The 20,058-nt window shown below is 42.5% G+C and overlaps 2 protein-coding genes and 1 long non-coding RNA gene across 5 annotated transcripts; 2 read left to right on the top strand and 1 right to left on the bottom strand.

Moving 5' to 3' along the window:
• Positions 1-13: 13 nt before the first annotated feature.
• MTRF1L (mitochondrial translation release factor 1 like) lies at positions 14-6,819 on the top strand (the record flags this gene model as incomplete). 2 transcript variants are annotated; one of them, XM_081187226.1, is made up of 8 exons in its annotated part: positions 14-341; positions 616-695; positions 1,105-1,288; positions 2,431-2,594; positions 2,982-3,099; positions 4,901-5,037; positions 6,004-6,231; positions 6,314-6,819. In XM_081187226.1, 7 exons carry the CDS (start codon positions 14-16, stop codon positions 6,217-6,219), a joined length of 1,227 nt encoding a protein of 408 aa, XP_081043352.1. In that variant the 3' UTR covers positions 6,220-6,231; positions 6,314-6,819. The 2 variants fall into 2 exon arrangements, with proteins under 2 accessions (XP_081043352.1, XP_081043351.1); XM_081187225.1 differs by having other exon boundaries at positions 6,004-6,819.
• LOC308583369 lies at positions 2,430-12,873 on the bottom strand. The gene is made up of 3 exons (XR_014006183.1): positions 12,599-12,873; positions 11,460-11,521; positions 2,430-2,523 (listed from the first exon to the last, which is right to left on the bottom strand). It is a non-coding gene; the product is annotated as an uncharacterized lncRNA (long non-coding RNA).
• A 169-nt stretch (positions 12,874-13,042) lies between these two features.
• Positions 13,043-19,726, top strand: FBXO5 (F-box protein 5). 2 transcript variants are annotated; one of them, XM_081187227.1, is made up of 5 exons: positions 13,043-13,320; positions 15,052-15,747; positions 16,518-16,608; positions 18,253-18,426; positions 18,750-19,726. In XM_081187227.1, exons 2-5 carry the CDS (start codon positions 15,092-15,094, stop codon positions 18,999-19,001), a joined length of 1,173 nt encoding a protein of 390 aa, XP_081043353.1. In that variant the 5' UTR covers positions 13,043-13,320; positions 15,052-15,091; the 3' UTR covers positions 19,002-19,726. The 2 variants fall into 2 exon arrangements, with proteins under 2 accessions (XP_081043353.1, XP_081043354.1); XM_081187228.1 differs by lacking the exon at positions 13,043-13,320 and adding an exon at positions 13,381-14,183.
• The last annotated feature ends 332 nt before the right edge of the window (positions 19,727-20,058 follow it).

Below are 20,058 nucleotides of genomic sequence, written 5' to 3'. Positions count from 1 at the left end.
GTTTGCCGTCGGCATGTGGCGGAGTGTTGGGCGCAGTCTGTTGTGGCGGCGGCTGCAGCAGCAGCAGCGGAGGTGGAGGTCGCGCGCCTCGTCTTCTTCGCCGCTCGCCGTTGCCCTCGCGCCGGGGCGGTGGGAGACGACGGCACCTCGGCGCTCCTCCAGCAGCCAGGCTGGCTTGCGCGAGCTGTTCGAGCTGCCGGCGCTGCAGCGCTTTCTGGAGCGGCAGCAGCAGGAGCCGGGGCTGCTTCGCGGGGCTTCCTGGCCGGACTTGGCAGCGCGGATTCGCCTCCTGCGGGAGAAGGAGCAGGAGCTGCGCGACACGGAGCGCCTGGCGCAGGAAGGTGAGGCCGCCTCGGCAGACTCCGTAGCCACAGCCCGCTTGGCGCTCGTTGCCCTAAGCCGCAGCTTCAGTGGTGGCTGCCACACCGTCTGCACCAGAGGGAGAGAGGCGAGTCTTCCCGGGCTTGGTTCTCTCCTGCAGGGACCATCCTATATCGCCGTCATGTAACGCTATTAGTACTTGCATTTAGTGCATTGAAATTCTTATACAGGGGGCGGGTATTTTAGTTGTATTATCGTTACAGGCATTATTTGCTAACAATAGCTGTATTCTAGATGAACATGAAGATTTGCGGAAGCTGGCGGAAAAAGAAGCTGTTTCCTGTCAGGAAGAGATAGCAGAATTGAAACACCAGGTACATTGCTTCCTTTTTTTATTCATTTTATTTAAAACATTGCTTTTCATTGTGGGAATAATTCCAGAGTGGAATATGATATGCAGCATTATTTTCATATTGCTGAATGCATGGAACTGGTTACATTTCGGCTCCCGAACTATAGAAAACCAGAAGTGACTTTTCTAATGCTTTTTGGAAGCCGAATGTCCTTCTGGTTTCTGCAGCCAATCGGAAGCCGCGCCTTGGTTTTCTAACGGTTTCGGGAGTCGAACGGATTTCTCAAACACATTCTGTTCGAGAACCAAGGTACAACTGTATATATATATTGATTATTGTTCTTATTGCATGTGTTCCAGCAAGGTATGTGATCGGATACTATTGGCTGAAGTTTTTATTTGGGTAGAAAGGCATCCCTTTTTCGTTACAGATTGTATTGCTTTTGATTCCTTCAGAAGAAACAGATAGAAGTGATCTCATCATGGAAGTGACTGCTGGAGTTGGAGGGCAGGAAGCAATGCTGTTCACAGCAGAGATGTTTGATATGTATCAACAGTATGCTGCATATAAAAAGTGGAATTTTGAAGTTCTGGAATATGCTTCTAGTGACATAGGTAAGTAACCAGTGCATATACCGCTGTCACCCTACACATTACATTGCTGCAGGGGACATCTTATTTTTTCTGCTGCTAAATATGAGTGTTGCAGTATGAATGGTTATATATCATTGAAATCCAGCAAACATGTCTAGGAATCTTGTAGAGGTTTGCCCAGTAAGCACCTAGTGTTTAAAGATGCATGCACTCTTGTGTATGACAACCACATGAGTAAAATGAAAATAGTAGCATAAAAACAGTGTGAAGCTGCCTTCAGTAACCCTCTTAGAATACTCTGCTGAAGAAATTGCATCCAACAATTACACCCAGTTAGATCCAACAACAACTGGAGGGCCAGTTCCTTACCCTATTATATGTTGTTATAATAATTACCTAGTTTATAGGAATATTATATGAATTAATGAGTATTTTCATAGGTTGGCTATGATAGGCCTTTCCACAGCTGATTGCACTAAGTAATGGACCAAAGATACGGACCGGAAGAGTGTTGGAGGCAGAAAACTGTGATTAATTGGAAACTTCCTGGTTTGATCGTTGTGGCGTTAAGGGGCTGCATGTGCAGGCAAAGGCACAAACCATGGGCATGAACATATGTCTGGTTAATAAGATCAGAGATGACTGTCTGAACTTAATCAGTGTAAAAGCAATAATATACATGAGTGGGACCCCCAACAAAATACTGTGGTGTGGAATGCTCCTATTTGGTGTTCCAGCCAGTTCTTTCTTCTTTCAGGATGTTCCATTCCTTTTCTTCTGCTGGTTTTCTGCCTTTACTACTCCAACAGACACTCAGTATTCTCTGGCTGCTGTTCATGTTCAGTCCTTAATGGTTTGGCTTTATTTGAGGGTGAAGTGGGGTGGGGGGTGGGCGGCTTAGGTTCTTTAATTAATTTTTCTACTTCTGCCAACCTTAGGGTTCTCCTTAGCATGGTGATACCCCCTTTAACTCAACAACACACAAGTTTGCTATCAGTATATCCGGTTATTTATAAACTTTCTAGGAACGGGGCAAAAATTAAGAACAAAATACAAACTCTGGTTGTAAGCTTAAATTAATCAGTCACAATATAAATCCTTCAGTCAACTTTTCCAAATGGATTGTACTATACAGTTACAGTGCATTTTTATTTTTATTGAAGGTGGTTTGAGACATGCATCTGCTGTTATAGGAGGCCTCGACACGTATAAACAGATGAAGTTTGAAGGGGGCGTACATCGTGTCCAGAGAGTGCCTAAGACAGAAAAGCAAGGACGCATTCACACCAGCACAATGACTGTAGCAATTTTACCACAACCAGATGAGGTATGATACAGTTACACAGTTGCAGGACTAGATGACGCTAAGGTCCCTTTTCAACGCTACAATTCTATGATTCTGAGTAGGTGCTCAAATATTCTGCTTTCAGATATGCTCTTTTATGTAGACTTACTATGCTCAGAATAATTATTGATTTTATTACTTGATTATTTCATTTATAATCCACCTTTCTGCCAAGGAGCTCTAGGTGGTATACATAGTTCTCTGCAGAAGGCAGCTTATTGTTTCGGAAGAGTGTTTTAAAGGGTGGTGGGTGGCCCAGGTATCAGTGAAAAACTTGCTTTGTCATTTTAAATAAGAATGATTTGTAAATCGAATTATCTGCTGTTCATTTACAAAGCATAAGTTGAATGTGTCTCTTTCACATTGCAGATAAATTTGACAATTAATCCTAAAGACTTGCGTATTGAAACTAAACGAGCCAGTGGAGCTGGTGGTCAGCATGTAAATAAAACTGATAGCGCTGTAAGAATAGTCCATATTCCCACAGGTACATTAGAACTTACTTTCTACCTTGGTGAAATCTGTTTCTGCATATTATGATTTACACAAACAGTGAGCATGGCTTAGTAGCAGTACAAATGCTATGTAGGCAGAAGATTCCAGGAGTCAGTGTGGATACTGCTGCCAGTCAGAGTCGATGGACTGAGTGGTCTCATTCAGTGTCAGGGGTCACTGTTGCTCTCCCCTTCTTACTGCCATTGTTGGGCCACCTCTGAGTGGCTGCAGACCTCTGTGCCTGCCAAGGACATAAAACACAGGTGCTAGGAAGCTGCAGACAGGCTAGAAGACTGGTAGAAATGGTGGGGTAGAATTAACTGGAAGTGAGGGGCAGAGACACAGAGGGCTGGTGGCTGGAAAATAAACCAAGAACCTGAGCAAGGGGTGAGGTGGAGGAAACAAGAGGATACAAGAACCTAAGGAGACGGAGAGGTGGGCAGGAAGTAGTTAATAGTGTGTAGGTGGGAAGCAGGTGGTGTGTGAGAGGGAGACAGTGGAAAAAGCATGGACATAGGCAGCAATGCCCTTAAAAGGAGAACTGGACAAGCCACCAGAGAGAAGCAAATGGCATGCGGAATGCAGAGATCACAAAAAGCCTGCACACATTACCACTGCTAGATGAAGGTGTTTGGCCCAGAGATGCTGACCCATGGAAGAAGCCACCTGCTGACCAACCCATGCAGCATAATGTAGAGAAGCAAGAAGCTAGTCTTGACTTTGCATTACCCACCAGGGATCACTACCCTAGAGAAAGCTCTGAGAACACCTTAATTATATAAGGTGTTAAAAAAACAGACGTTGAGCAAGTTAGCTTTGTGCCAGGGAGATTCATGGAATGGGGAGGTGTTGCGTCCACCTAACTGAGTGACACTCATTGTAAGGCAACTTCATATATACATGTCAGAAAACCTAGGATTGCCACCAGTACTGCTTCTCCAACAAGTATATTTGGGTGACTAACACATCCATAAATACATAATTTTTCCATTCATATTCAAGACTTTTGCATGTACAGGTAATAAATGTGGCGTTAACCTGTGAATTCAGTGATACCTTAATCTATTTTTTTAAAAGCTACGATTATCAGTGGCCTCTACATGAATTTTCACTTTGAACTACAGTTTTTACCAACCATAAGTGTGAATTCTGCAGATAGTATTTGAATTCCTGGAGTATGTGGGAATTAGTTATAGTTAACAGTGCAAAGGGTTTGTGTTTCCACATTTAACCTCTTTTGATGCTATTTGCAACAGACAGTGTACCTTCTGAATAACCTACCAGTAGTAAAGCATAATCACAGCAAGGTCCTTCCTTTCTTACAAATCTACTTAATATTTAGCTTTTCCTATTTCTCTTTTCCAGTCCTCAGTGCCTTCCCTCTTTTCTGCTTAAATTGCAACATAGCATAGCAATGTATTTGGTTTTTTCCTGTTTGGGGCTAAATGCCTACCAGACGTCCTGCTTCTAGTGCAGGGTTGACTAACCTTTGAGTATCCAGATCCTTTTGGATTCCAGTTCTTTTCGCGTAGTCGGGGATGATGGGCCCTAGGAACAGTGCTCTGTTCCCACTGGAGCTTATTGCTTTCGTTTTGCTATCTTGGTAATCACCAGGCTTCACACTGCTGCCATTACAGTAGCATATACTTCCCCAAGCCCTGAGTTCAGAAACTAGCAGTTGTGTAACTTAAATTGCTTGTCAGATCTCACTGTGCTCCTTGGAAGTTGGCCTTCATCCTTCCCTTAGCACTCTTTGTTTTGTTCTTGACTGATCATTTTTCTTGCTGCTGCAGGTGTTGTGTCTGAGTGTCAGCAGGAAAGATCTCAAATAAAAAATAAAGAAAAGGCTATGAAGATCCTTCGTGCCAAGCTATACAGTATCAAACTTGAAGAAGAGACCAGAAAAACAGAAATTGCTAGAAAGATTCAGGTAATGTTTAATTTACTCTTCATCAGTGCCTGGAAACTTGAGTTTAAGTTCTACTGGGACAAGTACGTACATCAAACATGACAAGAAGGCATGAGCTGATGATATAATTGGGCTGAAGGGCGCAAAGAAGAAATCTACAGCATGAAGCTTGGAATTTTAATAGGCATTGTGTGGTGGAGAAAAAATAGGTTTCTTAAACAGCACAGTGAAGTAGAGTAATTTAACAATTAACACCTCACTTAAAATAAAATAAAGTGAGCATAAAGCTTACCAGCATGTCTGTTAATACCCTTAAGTGTATCCCTGAAACTAATGACAGTACTTATTAGTGTGCACCCCGACTTTTATAGCTGTGCTCAGAAGGCGAGGAAACTGCCCTCAGTTCTTCTGGTAGCACCTTGGGCAGAGAAGGTGTGGTATAGTAGTTAGTGTATTTGTGCAGGGAAAATAAGTTTCCTATAGTGTTTTCCTATACATTTGCATCTCTAATATGTTTTCAGTTCAATCCATGCATGTATCTGAGCTCTTGTTCATGGCGCAATAACCCAGTTAGTCGCCAAGGAACTAGATACAGCATGCTCTTGTTTTCTTCATATTCTGGCAAGGTGTCTCTGAGAGCCCAAGGCACCTCCAAGTGCATCTGCTCTCCCTCCTGTTCCCTTTAAAAGTTTGACTGGCTGAGAGAAGTGATGCCTCAATTTGTCAGAAGCAGGAAATGTTATAAGAGATGCAGTACACATGTTCTGTTTCTCCTACTTACAGTAGTTGCTTTTTAGGTGTAAGCATAATGGAGAGAGCTATAAGCCTCTCCTGTTACACTACATTTATTTATTTTGCTCAAGAAATCTATTGCGTAAGCTATTCAGGGTGAGGGCTTATCTTCTGGGTCTTTTTGGTTATGTTAACTCTGCAAAGGATTAGGTATATATAAAAAAACCCTGATCAAATTTTTCTTTTTCTGATTAGACTGGGTCCAGAGGAAGGTCGGAGAAAATCAGAACCTACAACTTTCCCCAGGATCGTGTTACTGATCACAGAATAAGCAGATCAGTGCATGACATTGAAAGGTTCATGTTGGGGGAGGAACTGCTAGATGACATGATAAAGTCCCTAAGAGAATATGCTGATTATGAGACTGTATTGGAAGTTATTTCTGAAAGTGATCCAACCAGGCTGAGATGATCTGCCCCACAGGTACAGAATGCAACCAACTAGCTTCCTGCATCTGCTAGCTTTGGACCTACCTGACATTGAAATCTCTCTTTCTGTGAAAAAGGGTGAAGTTAGCATTATTCTCAAATTGCTTCTTGAAGCAGACAGCTATGATGGTGCTAAGCAAATTGACACTTGAGACAGATTTTTGAATGGATGCCGGTGCTGTACACTTCAGAGGTGGGCAAGAAATTGAGAACACACTGTCAATGAATAGCTTTTTTACAGCGAAAATCATTCAGTGCAATAAGAAAGCTAACATGATGTTTTAAGTTATTACAATGTTGATACCTTAATCTAAAACCTGGAAGAAATTCTATTGTTTTCAGTGGCACTTGGATTTGTCACCACATGTAAATTTGAATTTATTTATTGTGACATTGTTAGAAAATTATACATAAGATTCTAACAGCTGTAGTGCCATAGCAAGTCAGAGGATTGGGCTTTTGCTGGTTGCCCCTCTGTTATGTTAAATGAAACTTCTTTAAAATCTGAGCCTACTTGTGTTGAATCCTTTGGCCCAGTTATGCACATGGATCCCATGAGTAAAGAGAACACTGTTACACTTTCCATCATGCTGTCTAAATAGCTGGTCACCCCATACTTACATGTCCTAGTTTTCCACCACGCATGGAAATTTGACTGGGAACTTTGGAACCTTAGAGCCTGCCTAGAGGTAGCCAGCTGGACCTCATTTTCTATCATCCATGACCACTGGCCAAGCTGACCTGGAATGATGGGAGTTGGAGTATAACAATGCCTGAAGGGCATCTCATTGGATATCCCCTAGAGCCTGCCTTCAAACAGAAGGAAGAGTCTAGGTCACTGGTATTTTAGCTGCTGTCTCGTAACCCAGAAATCTAGAGGAAATGAAGAGCCTTATGGTTCACAGGCAAGTGCCTAATGGCTGGTTTGAAAAAGAATAATAAAAGTCCTCACTTTAGATGGCAAGTCTTTAAAAGGACACTCAAATACTCTACTCTTCCCAACTGCAGAGGTCCAAGATCATCTTCACAGCTTCCCAGTGGGCTGCTTAACTCCTTGCGCTGAGGCAAACTCCAATCAAATTGGCTTTCTATATAGGGAGTTCCTTTTTCTGTGCTTTTCACACCTGTGACTGTGCTGTGAAAAAGAACCCCACTGGATAATCTGCTCTGAAATTCTATCTACAATGAGTTGACAGGAATTTGTTAAATAGGGATGGAAATGTTGGGGGACATCCAACCAAGTTGTCCCATTAGCACAAGGATGTCTGTCTATTAAACAGAACTTCCTTTCTCTGTGCCCCCCTTAATCTGCCTTTGGGCTTTCCCAAACCCTCTGGACCAGATTGGGGGAGGGGGGGAATGCATGAAGGTGAAGCTCCATTGCACAAACCAATTATTGGCCTGATGGAACTACTTTGTTGGATATTGCCCCCTGGCTTTACTTTCCTGTGTACAACCTTGAAGTAGAAAGCTTTCAAGAAGAATTTTGATTTAATATTTTTTATTTTAAAAAACCAGCTACTAATAAGAAAACACACCCCTGCACACATGCCTGTAGCAATATCTTTGGCATGTTTCAGGCTGAGGTACCGCATTTTTCGCCCTATAGGGCGCACCGGCCCATAGGGCGCACCTAGTTTTTTTTGGGGGGGTGATAAAGAAAAAAAATTATTTTCCCCCCAGGCGCGGGGCTGGGGCGGGGGAAGCCCAAGCTTCCCACAACCCCAGCCCCCAGAACAGGCTGCTATCCGCAAGCCTAGGGAGCCTGGCGGGAAGTCGCGCCGGTCTCCCCAGGCTTGCGGGTATCTGCCCGAAGTGTGCCCCAGGCTTCGGGATGCAGGCAGCTCTCCGCAAGCCTTGGGAGACCGGCGGGAACTCCCACGGGCTCCCAAGGCTTGCAGATAGCTTCCTGAAGCCTGGAGAGCGAGGGGGGTCGGTGCGCACTGACCCCTCTCGCTCTCCAGGCTTCAGCAAAAGCCTGCATTCGCCCCATAGGACGCACACACATTTCCCCTTCATTTTTGGAGGGGAAAAAGTGCGTCCTATGGGGCAAAAAATACGGTAATCTAATAGTGATTTGTAAATGTCTCACAGAAGATCAAGTAACTTTCTTGAAGTTGGGAAATTCTGATCCAGTGATTTAGTTAGAAACAGTCTGATATTCTCTTTGGAGATTTATCCCAGCAGTTCAGTAGGTTTCTGTGATTATTCTCTTGTATCATCCTGTAACAGAATACAGCCATACTGCTGGGGGTTGCGGGACTTTTAAAGTTCTTTGCACATTTATTTCATACAGCTTTTACATTTCATTCCCTGCTTGTTATTATTCAGGGTGGGGGGAAATTATAGCCAGTTGTGAAACTATGAAACATTTTGGGAGTCCCAGATATGCAAGGACATAGGGTTGAAAAGTGAGTCCAAAGAGATTCTTTGGGACAAACTGGAAAAGCTTTGCAACAAGAGACAACTTGTGTTATGGCAATCTTTAACTTGAGAATTCAGTATCTTGCACTCTTATCTTTCAATATATAATGCCAGTGATAGCACTCTTTATAATGTTAAAGCCAAGATAAAAATGATGTACACAAATTAGCATTTTACCCTTTTCACAGTGCAGTAGGATCAATCTCTTTTACCACTTGTACACTCTCTAACATAAGCTCTCTGGTAAGAAATGTGTGGGCTTTTATGTTTGTTTGTTTGTTTGTTTGTTTTTTAAAAAACACCGTTTTAAAACAACATATAGAGAGCCAGAGAGCCTTACTGAGATAGCTTTCCTTTGCTCAGAAATTCTTTTCTGTCCTTGGTAGTTGTTACAGGTCAGGGGTCAGCAATCTTTTCCAGCCATGGGCCGGTCCACTGTCCCTCAGACCATGTGGTGGGCCGGACTATATTCTGGGAGGGGGGAAATGAACAAATTCCTATGCCCCACAAATCACCCAGAGATGCATTTGAAATAAAAGGACACATTCTACTCATGTAAAAACACGCTGATTCCCGGACCATCTGCGGGCTGGATTGAGAAGGCGAATGGGCCGTATCCGGCCCCTGGGCCTTAGATTGCCTACCCCTGTTATAGGTGGCTTGTTTTTATTCATAAGATTCAAGAACCATGGCTTACAGCACAAAGGCAGAAGGATTCAAAGATGCCCTACCTTTCTGTTGGGCTGCCTTCCTTACTGCCCTGCCCTGAAGGCAGTTTGTAACAATTAAATCCAGTGGAAGAGCCTGACCCCTTGCCCTCAAGACAGCTAATTCTATCACTTGGCATGATTACCTCAAAGGCAGGGTAGAGTCCTGGTCTTTCTTTGTTGGGGCAGTAAGCTCTAGTAAGCTCTTTCTCCTTACCTTTCGTAGGGCTGTTCTCAGTGATAAGATTTATTTCTAATCACTGAGAAAAGATGAAAACCTACCCTAAATCTAATTGCCATATTTCTTTCCTGTCTACGTCTACCTGTTGCATCACTACAACTAAATAACTGGAGCGTTTATGCTTGAAAGAGGCAAGTTGAAGCATCTGCCTCACCTGTTTCAAGGAAAGAAGCACCTATATATAAGGATTTGTTTCCTTTAAAAAGGCATAAACAAAACCGATATCTGTAGTGATAATTTCTCAACATGGGATAATGAAATTATGTCAAAAGATATTTTACAATTTAGGAGAACATGAGATGGATATGAAACGGTAATCTTAATTTGTTTCACCTATAGGCCACAACAAAATTATGGGTCTACAAGTGGTGAAAATATAGGATAGATTACCCAAGTTTAAAATTACGTTGCTGTATTAAGTGAGGGTAGTTAAAACTACTTGATTTAAGATAATTTCTACCTGAATGTCCTAAAAGCTGAGAAAGCATTTCTGCAGTGAAGCCACTATCATGCTATAGTAAAATGAATTTCAGGAAGGACTGTGCCTATCTCAAAAGCACAAGTTTTTGTTAGGTTTAAATCATAAATTCTTAAAATATGAAGTGCATTTGCTTCTGGAAAAACAACTTCGTAGTATTTTATTTCATATGCTGATTTGCTGTAAAAGATTTTCCAAGTATTTTTATTGTTCTTTGTTGGAATATTAGCTTGTGTGTTGCTGAAAGATGCCTTGGCTCTTTAATGATCATAAAAACATTTAAATGTGATATTAACATTTTTACTTAGGAGAATCTCAACAAATATGCTGCATATTTAGAGTGTGATCCTAAACACAATTATCCAAAAGCAAGTCTCTCTGAATTCAATAAAATGTTGCTTTCTTGTAACTGTGTTTAAGATCAATTTTAGAATCAATCCTATTCACATTTACCTGGGAGTAAGTCTTATGGAACTCAATGGGACTTATGCATAGGACTCTTATCTCTGCACACGTATCCTATAGATGCTGCTTTATGTTTAGACATAGAGGGGAAATAATGTATTCTTTTGATACTAAAATTTGTGGCAGAAAGATCCATACTATCTATCATACCCTACTCCAGTGTAGCAGACAGCCTTATCTAAGGGCCAGTATTTCTTGCCAACCCTGTTTGGTTTTTTAAAAAACAAAGTATTACATTGATTTTTATTCAACGCTGATAGCTTTGTAGCTGGAGGCAAAGGTAATGTGTTAGTGTTTGCTATTTATATGTAAAGATCTGCATAAACACTTCAGAGGCATGAAGTGTTATGTGTTTATTCATGATACATTATTTGTTGAATGAATCTATGGATAGCTTTGAGGCTCTATGAACAAGCTAATAAAAATTGTTAAGAGCTGGTCTTCTAAGAGTTGGATAGGAAAGTATAGCTGTCACAATTATTACTTAGTGCATCTATCTAGGATTGTACCCAGTGCCTCTCATGCACTTCCACGCTGCTTTTGTAACTGATGTGTTTGGGGAGGGGGTGAAAGATAGGTAATGGTACATTCCTAGTCCCAACACAGTTAACACTCTTGATAGCTGTGGGAATGTATTAATATCTTTTGCACAAACATAAAACTGCTGCAAACTGATGACCTGGAAAGAGCCTTGGTGCATTCAACTTTCACTAAAACCAGTGGAAAATGGCGTAGACATGGCAGAAGGAATCTTATTACATTCTGTAGCTTTAAACTGAGGTCTACTAGCATAATTTGTCCAATTCTACTATTGTAGAATTATTGTATTCTATTGTTCTATAATTCTATTATTGTAGAATAATGGTAATAACAAAATTAATTGTAATGCAATTTCATAATATTTATACCTTTGATAAGACTTCACCAAGCTGTCCTTGATTCAGAAATGGGAGCAATTTCCATCAGGTAGCTGGGGAAGTTTCAAGAGAGATTAAACTAAATATTGGGCTTCATTGTCCAAGACCACTGCAGCAAGACATGATTGCACCATTAGAGTATCAGAATAGAATGTACTCCCATACTTGCAGCTTATATCTGCTTCTCCTCCTGAATACATGCAAACTTACAATTAAAGATAATAGCCCAAGGCTTGTTTACAGGAAAACCCTCTGCAGTGCAGGGGGTTGGACTAGATGACCCTCATAGTCCCAACTCTACAATTCCACGCTTTCATGTGTGGAGGTGTAGGAGGCCAACAAAGTACAGTCATTACTGTTACGAGTGTGCTTTTTAAGGATGAATATATTGGGACGTGGGTGGTGCTGTGGGTTAAACCACAGAGCCTAGGACTTGCCGATCAGAAGGTCGGCTGTTCGAATCCCTGCGACGGGGTGAGCTCCCGTTGCTCGGCCCCTGCTCCTGCCAACCTAGAAGTTCGAAAGCACATCAGAGTGCAAGTAGATAAATAGGTACTGCTCCGGTGGGAAGGTAAACGGCGTTTCCGTGCGCTGCTCTGGTTCGCCATAAGCAGCTTAGTCATGCTGGCCACATGACCTGGAAGCTGTACACTGGCTCCCTCGGCCAATAAAGCGAGATGAGCGCCGCAACCCCAGAGTTGGCCACGACTGGACCTAATGGTCAGGGGTCCCTTTACCCTTATATTGGAGCAAGCTGTGGCTTTAATTCCAAACTTACTTAGACTTAAAGCTACAGCCTAATTCTGTGAAAAGGTTTAGCTTTAGGATTTGTTTGCAGCAGCAGGGTTTAAAACTAGTAGGCTTTATAAAATAAAATATCTGAGAAGCTGAACAATGAAATCTGCTTCCTTAAACCAAGCCAATCCACTCCAGCCCGCCCCCGGCCCCCAAAAAAACCAGGTATCATAGAAGGAAATACTGTACTCCCAGGTCAGTTTCTGGTCCCTGTTTCTTGACTGTGTTATAAGAACCCAATTAATTTAGGAAATTGCTGCCAAGTTAATCATACTCATAATTGCGAAAGCTCTAGTTTTAAGAAGGAGACTTAATTATATACCAGTTTCCTGTACCAGTTATATTAAAAACCGCAGGCCGGGGGAGATGGAACATGTCTAAGAGGCGGTACAGTGTTACGTGTCTCCTCCTCCTCAGTTATCCTAATACAGTACTATCGTGGCAAGAGGTCTGAAGAGGCGGAGAGCCCGCCAGGCCCGAATGGTGTCTCCTGAACGCGCAGGAGCCCGGGGCTGGGCGCCAGACTCTGACCAATAGAACAGCCCGGGGAAGGAGAGCGCGAGCTCTTTCGAAATCGTGGGCAGGCGCCACAGCCTCTCCCGCGCTCCAACGCGTTTCTCTCCAAAGCTCGAGAGAGACAGCGCGCACGCGGGAGGGGCGGGGGATGGGCACGCCTTTTCCCCGCCCCGCCACCTCAAGGCCCGAGTAGCAGAGGCTCGCGCCCTCAGCCTTTAAAACCTCTTGTCAGGCGAGAGAGAGAGGGAAAACCACCCCCAACGGCAGCTCCGCCTCTCGCGAGCGGGCATTGGCCTCCGCCTCTCCCTTTCCTCGTATTGGCCGCCGAGCTTCGGCGGCGGCTCCCCATTGGCTCCTCTAGTTTTGGATACCAGATTCAAAGTTTTTAAAAGTACCCGGCAAAGAAATTCCGCCCAGAGCAGGCAAGCGGGCTAGTGGCGGCTGGGGAAGCAGCGCCGAGGAAGAGCCCCGTTAGGGAAAAGGACGGAGGAAGAAGAAAAGGGAAGGAAAACGTAGAAGTGCATCGACTCCTCCGTTCCAGGTACAGGGGAGGGAAGCAGGGATGAAAGAGGCGCCTGCAAGGCTGCAATGCCCTCTTTGGGGAGGGGGTGATGTGGGGGGCTCAAATCCCCCCAAGAACGCCTGATAGCAATGGATGGGAAGGGATTAGGATCCAGCTTGGTATGGATGGGCTGAAAAAGTCCATATTTCCCCCTCTTCTCCCCAATAAAAGGGAACTGACGCTGGAAAGGAGTCCCGCCGGCGGGAGAAGCCCTGAGTCGCTCTCCCGCGTAGTGGACGGGGAGCTCCTTTAAAGTGCGGGAAATGATGATCCCCTTTACCACCTTAGCTCTTCTCCGTTTACTGAACTCGTTTATTATCCCTCGATCTCCTCCAGAGATGGGTTTCTCCCCACCCCGGCCAACCGCCTCCCCCCACCCCAAATTGTGCCTTACAGCGCACGTGGGGGTATGGATTGGGGAGCCCTTGAAAAAACACTGAATGGTCTCTTCTACCCACCCGAGATCCTTTTCTCCACCTCGCCCCGCAAACTCTTATTTTTCTTGCCCTGGGAGGCCTGGTGGGCACCATTTCTGCAGGGCGCGGGCGAGTTTGCGCCTCCCTCGCTTCTGTAATCTGGAGCCCGCCAGGGTGGGAGCAGCCATTAAGCGCGTGCTCGAGCCTTGAATTGGAGGGGGGGTCGGAGGTGCGACTTAATATCTCCTCCCCCCCCCCCAGAAAGACATACATTTATTAAGAGGAAAACCACGCAAGGCGGGCCTCCCATGTCCATTCTCCCATCTCCCGCGCTCCTTGAGAAGGCGCCTCCCCAACCCCTCAGAGATGGCAGCGGGCTGAGGAGAAATAACAGCGATTTTGGACTGCTCTAACCAACGAATAGGGGTGGGTCGGTGGGTGAGGCCCGATAGACAGAAACTGCCACTCACCTTGATATTGGGGGTGGGGGGCTTTTCCTCATTGTTCCTTGGGGGACGGCAGTGTGATTCCCTCACATCTGAATATATTTTCCCCCACAGCATATATACTGCCTTTTAGGGTGTAATGCCCAAAACAGCATTTGGATTTCCCCACCCCCTTCACATTACAAACTGTACCTCACTGTTGAGTAGGGGTGCTTGAGAAAAGGACTGGCGGTGTGCTTAATGCACCATAGCTGTATTTTTTTTAGCCACCACTAGGTTCCATGACTGCCTCGCCTTGGAGAAAGGCTACCGTATTTCTCCTGACCTTTCCCTAGCAGCATTCTGAATGAAGGGGAAACCCCTAATAATCCTTCAGAAAGTAGAACCATTATTTCCCCAGGACCCAGCTGGAAATCTCACTGATAATGCTTTAACTGTACACCAGGGAATTGGACAAACATGCCAGTTCAGGACCATCTATCCTGATCTGCCATTTTGTAGCCCTCCTTTTATAGCTTTCCAAGTTGTTCCATACCTGGCATACAATATGTCTATGCAGAGTAAATAATTTTTGGTTTGGCAGTTTATCCTCATCTTCGCTAGAGGTAAAATGCCTTGTAAAATGTGTTTTGTAAGTTATTTTGTTCATTTGTATTAAAGCGAGCTGTCTATAAACAGTAAGAAATAATCACATGTATAAAAAGCCCTATATTTCTGCAGCGTAATTTTATATTAACATGAAAGTGTTGAATTAAATGTTTTAAAACAAATGAACAGCCCTTCAACAATGCTTCCAGATTGTCTTCTGAAATAATTTTAAGGCTAATGTCTTTTTATTTTTGTTTTAGATACAATTCTGACAATATTTAAAAACAAACCACTTTGAAAATGAAACGTGATGTTAATTGTTACTATGTTCACTGTGGACATTCACCATTAAAACCAGGTGGAACAGAGAAAAGATCAGAAGAGCTCTGTATTGCTAATTATGATAAAGACTTTTGTAAAGACTGCAGTAAAGACTATCAGAAGGTTTTCTACAGTGACCTGCACAATGGAAGTCCCAAGAGTGTCAACATCCAAAGTGGCGAGGAACCTGTACATAACAACAAAGAAAACCAAGAAATATTGTGGAGGCATGTTCAGAGTGTCAGTGAAATGGACAATGGAAATGAGGACAGTGGGTATTCCTCTTTGTTGGGCAATCAGCACGAATCTACTGTCCACGATGATAGCATGCCTTTGGCAGGAAACATCAATAATACACCAAATCACCATCTTAATCAAAGAAAAAATTTGCTTCCAGTCCTCCATTTTGAAGAACTTGTCTGCTCAACTTTGAAAAAAACTAGTAGAAGAAATCCAAAGACATGGGCTCTTGTCTTAGATAAGATTGTTTCCAAGCAAAACATGGAATTTAGGAATCTAATTGGCAAAAAAATGGGACTAGATAAATTAGACATTCTTGGTGAGCTGTTCCATGGAAAGTTCAGTCATCTACTAGCAAGTATCTTAAAACATCTCAGCTATATGGACTTGATAAAGTGAGTTCATTTAATATGGTGTTTGTACATTAAGCTGAATTATTAGGTCAAGCTTAAGAGACCATTTTTAGTGCACTAATTTTCCTCATGGACGAATACTGCATGAAGACATAACTTATGTGTCAGCTAGCATACCCATGTGAAGTATTGTGCAAATATTCTCTTTTACTGTCTGTTCCCAGTGCTCTGGCAATAAATATTAATATCTCAGAATGACCTTCATTGGGTGACATCCAATCAGCAGAAGAGACCTGTTGGTTATGCAACAGGATTCCTCTTTCTATTCACCTTTGCAGTTGCACCAAACTCCAAAATATACTCTGGAGGATTGGAAGACCCTCTGAGCATATGAGGCGAGGAAGGGGAAGTCTGTTCACATGACATTGGATGTTACCCATTCAATTTAATTTGTTAAGGCATTGGTAGGGAAAACAATTTTATATTTGTAGATGTTAGAACCCTTTATCATTTTTCATTTCTGCTTTCCTTTATTTCATTTCGAACTATTCAAAATAGAATATGAACCTGTCCAACTCCTATGCTGTGCTAAGCTTAGAGTGGACACTTCTGAAACGTGCACGTCCTTTCTAAAAGGGCATAGGAGGGAGATGAATGTACAGCTCTGCACTGAGGTTGCCTATAGATTTATAACAATGAACAGGTTTATAAATGGTGCCTTGAAGGTATCTGTAGGTAGAATTGTTTACTTGGTTAAGCAACGGGATTTGGTCTTATTTTCTGAATATAACTGATGGGTTTTTTCACAACAGTGTGGCTAAAGTGAGCACTACGTGGAAAAAAATTCTACAAGATGACAAGTGGGCTTTCCAGATGTATAACAAAGCACTGAAATTGACTTTGGTAAGAATCTCTACTTTCTACTGTTTTTATTATTGAAGCACCTACACATCTAGGAACTGGGGCAGGGGGTTCTATTATTTCTGTTGCAAGCCTCCGATTGCTAACACAAGCTAAAAAGCAGAGGTAGAGAACCTCAGGCTCTGTCTGGTCCAAGGCACACACCTCACAGGCTCTCCTTTGTACTCCCAAGTCTTCATGCATGGCTGAAATGCCTCCATGAATTCTGATGATGCCTCTTCCTTCTATGAGGGTAGAGAGGTACATGCATAGGAACTAGTCTACTGTACAAAGGCACAGTTTGGATTTGTTGCTCCACCCAATTTTGCCTCTGGCCCCACCCACCACTGACATGTTGGCCATTGGGCTGAAAAGGTATATACACCCCTCCTGTAAAGGTAACTTGCTCGTTTTCTCAGGCCCGCAAGTTTTGGCTGGATTTGTTAGCCTGCTTTTATTTGTGCCAGATAACTTGGTAGGGCCTGATTAATATATGTGGCAAGGCTCAAGAGTAAGGGCTGGGCCTTGGTCAGCTTTGCATGCAACTGTTTTGCCCCGCTAATTGTGCAAGCAGCAAAGCATGCCAGGAGTCTATATGCTAGATTGCCAGTGGCAATGCCTGTACAATCAAATCTTGTTTTAATCATCTGAGATATTCCGAAACTTCATACAACCACACACAGCGCTTTGCAAACATACAATCTAAGAAGGAACAATTAACTAATTTCCCATTATGTCCAAACCAGGAGACAGCAGATAATGGCTTCTAAACAAGTCAGAATATGAAAAGGTGGCTTAAAAAGCTGGTTTTCAGAACCTGGTTTGTTTGGGCGATATTAACCATAGTTTCCCATTCAGTTGGAATAGAAATGTATGACTAGTAGAGGCTTCCTGTCATGCATGCTTACATAAAGGTGCTGTATATGGGTACATGCACATTGGGCAAAAAGATTCCTGCGTTGCAGGGGGTTGGACTAGATGGTCCCTTCCAACTCTATACTTCTATGAACCTCAGACATATCTCATCTTACTAAGCCAAGATTGGATTGTGAATGTGGCCAGTGGCTGTTGCTACAGGCAGTCCATCAAATAGATTTTTTTGAAGCCCTGGTTCCAGTCTTGCAAATAAATTTGGGGAAGGTATTGGCCCACACATACATTTAGTAGCCTGCCAGCCAATCCATATTTGTATTGCTCTCTTTGGAAGTTCCAAAAGCAAAAAACACTAATTTTTAATCTAATTAGATTTTTAATCTAATTTTTAATACCTCAATTTTTAATAAGGTCCCCAAAGACACATTTGGAGGCTATTGGGCCATATGCCACCTGGAGGGCTGATACAAGCTGTGAGTTAAAATGCCGTGTTCTGCACCAGGGGTCTTTTATTCATGAAAATTCCTGAGAATTTGGCAAAGGTGCTGAGCCATCTATTGGTCAGATAGTAGATTGTCTTTTGTAGGAATACTGCCAGAAACTAGAAGGAAGACGTCTCCGAAGTATCAGCTAAATTTCCTTATTCTGCTTTTGTTTCTTTACTCCCTGAATACAAAAGCAGGTTCCGATGTGTGTGTGTATACTAACAGATAATTAGCACTTTACTTTCTTTTTTAATCCGCAGTCTTGTAATAAACATTATTTTCTTGGCAGAATAACAGTGTGAAGGCCTCCAGACAGGGTGATACAAGGGAATATGCTCTTTGTCGAGAACCGTTAACTCACGTTCAGAAAGTATCAGCTGCACAAAACTCTAAAAAAACATCCAGAATCAAGGTGGACAATCAGAGCTCTTCCTCCTACAGCCGGTACACACAGTTTTCTGAGGTAAAGTGCTTTTAATTCTGAGTGGCTTCTGGTGATGCCACATTGTTAGTAATAATTTCAAGTACAGTGGCCCCATATCATGTGCCAGTTATTCTTATACAGTACAAACCTTGTGAAGCCAGATTAAGCGAGCAACATATTGAACTGTTTAACAGGCTGTATCTTTTGACAATGAATTTGAAGTAGGGGAAGCCTTAAATTCTTTTTAGAAGGGCAAGCAAGCTGTAAAAACATGGTGTGTAATTAAATGAGCTTCATTTTGATTCAGGGAGATGTTTACGAAAGTAAAATCCTTTAAAAAAATATTTTATTTTGCTCAACAGGTTGCCATGACTTTGAAAAACACTGAAAGCCTGAAAGTCTGCAGCTACTGTGGTTCACCTGCTAAGTATGATTCCCATCTGCAGAGGGCAACATGTATCCGTGAAGGCTGTGGTTTTGACTTTTGCACAAAGTGCTTATGCAGCTACCATAGTGCCAAGGACTGCTCAAGTGGAAAGTCTTTGAAGCCCTCCTTCAAATCAGGACCCCTTCCTGGTACCAAAAAAAGCAAACAAAATTTACGCAGGCTTTAATTTGAACTGAGGGACAGGCTGTGGCTGTTGTACCATGGGACCTGATTTGGAAGTCCAAAAGAGTGAATATGAAAGAAAGAACTGACTTGTTTAAAACCACTTTTTAAAAAGAATGAAAACATAAATGTATTTTGGAACTTTTCCAGTGGGTTAGATGCTTTTAAATTTTTAAAAAATGAATTTGCTATTCCAAATGTCCTACCTGCTGTTTTAAAAAGGGTATTCGCCAAAAAAAAATTTAATTCAATTTGTTTTAAGGGGATGGAGAGGGTAGCATCTGGACAAAAAGTGGAATTAGGTTTTGAAAGTTCAGTAGAATAAATTTGTTTTAAGAAATGAGCTTTTGTTTTAATGTATTCAGACTTCATGCCTTACAAAAGCTTTTAGAACTTTACTGTTGAATGACAATGGATATGAAATGCATTTTTTGCTAAATACGCAATAATACCCTTGTATTTGCGGTTTGAAATATTTATTGACCAAGTTTTGTCTAATTATTTTCAAAGCATTGGATGTGACTGGGATTAATAACCACTCTGGTCTTCATAACTGCTGAAACAATACTGTTTATCATGCCCCCATTTCATTCCTGGGCAAATACCCTGATGGCCAGTTATCCCTTTACTTTTCTTCAAATCCAAGATGCTTCTCCTGCCTATATACTTGTAAATACTTAAATATTTGTCTGTCTCTATGCTGAAAAATAAATTTAACTTTATAAATAATACCAGCACTATGTTTGTTACAGCACACAAATAACTAGAGACAGGTACATTCCAGCATGGACAGAACTCCATACAATGGGCGAGGCAGTCACACATACCATGTCAAGCTAGCCATGTGCACATCACAGTTCAGGCCCAATGAAGAGTCACTAGGGACAAATAAGGCTTGGAGGGTCACATTTGACCTCTGGCCTTGAGGTTCCCAACTCCTGGTCTAGATTTTTAGAATGGAAAATTGCCCTGAGCAATAAGAACAAGAACTGTGTGTGTTTTTTAATCCTCTCTCATAACAAAGAGTTCCACGACAGATATTACACATGCAGCTGGAGAGA

The sequence above is a fragment of the Podarcis bocagei genome (genome assembly GCF_964188305.1).
Source record: "Podarcis bocagei genome assembly, chromosome: 3".
NCBI classification, from domain to species: Eukaryota; Metazoa; Chordata; class Lepidosauria; order Squamata; family Lacertidae; genus Podarcis; species Podarcis bocagei.
The sequence above is the reverse complement of the archived record's forward strand: the minus strand, read 5'-3'. Positions and strand labels throughout refer to the sequence as shown.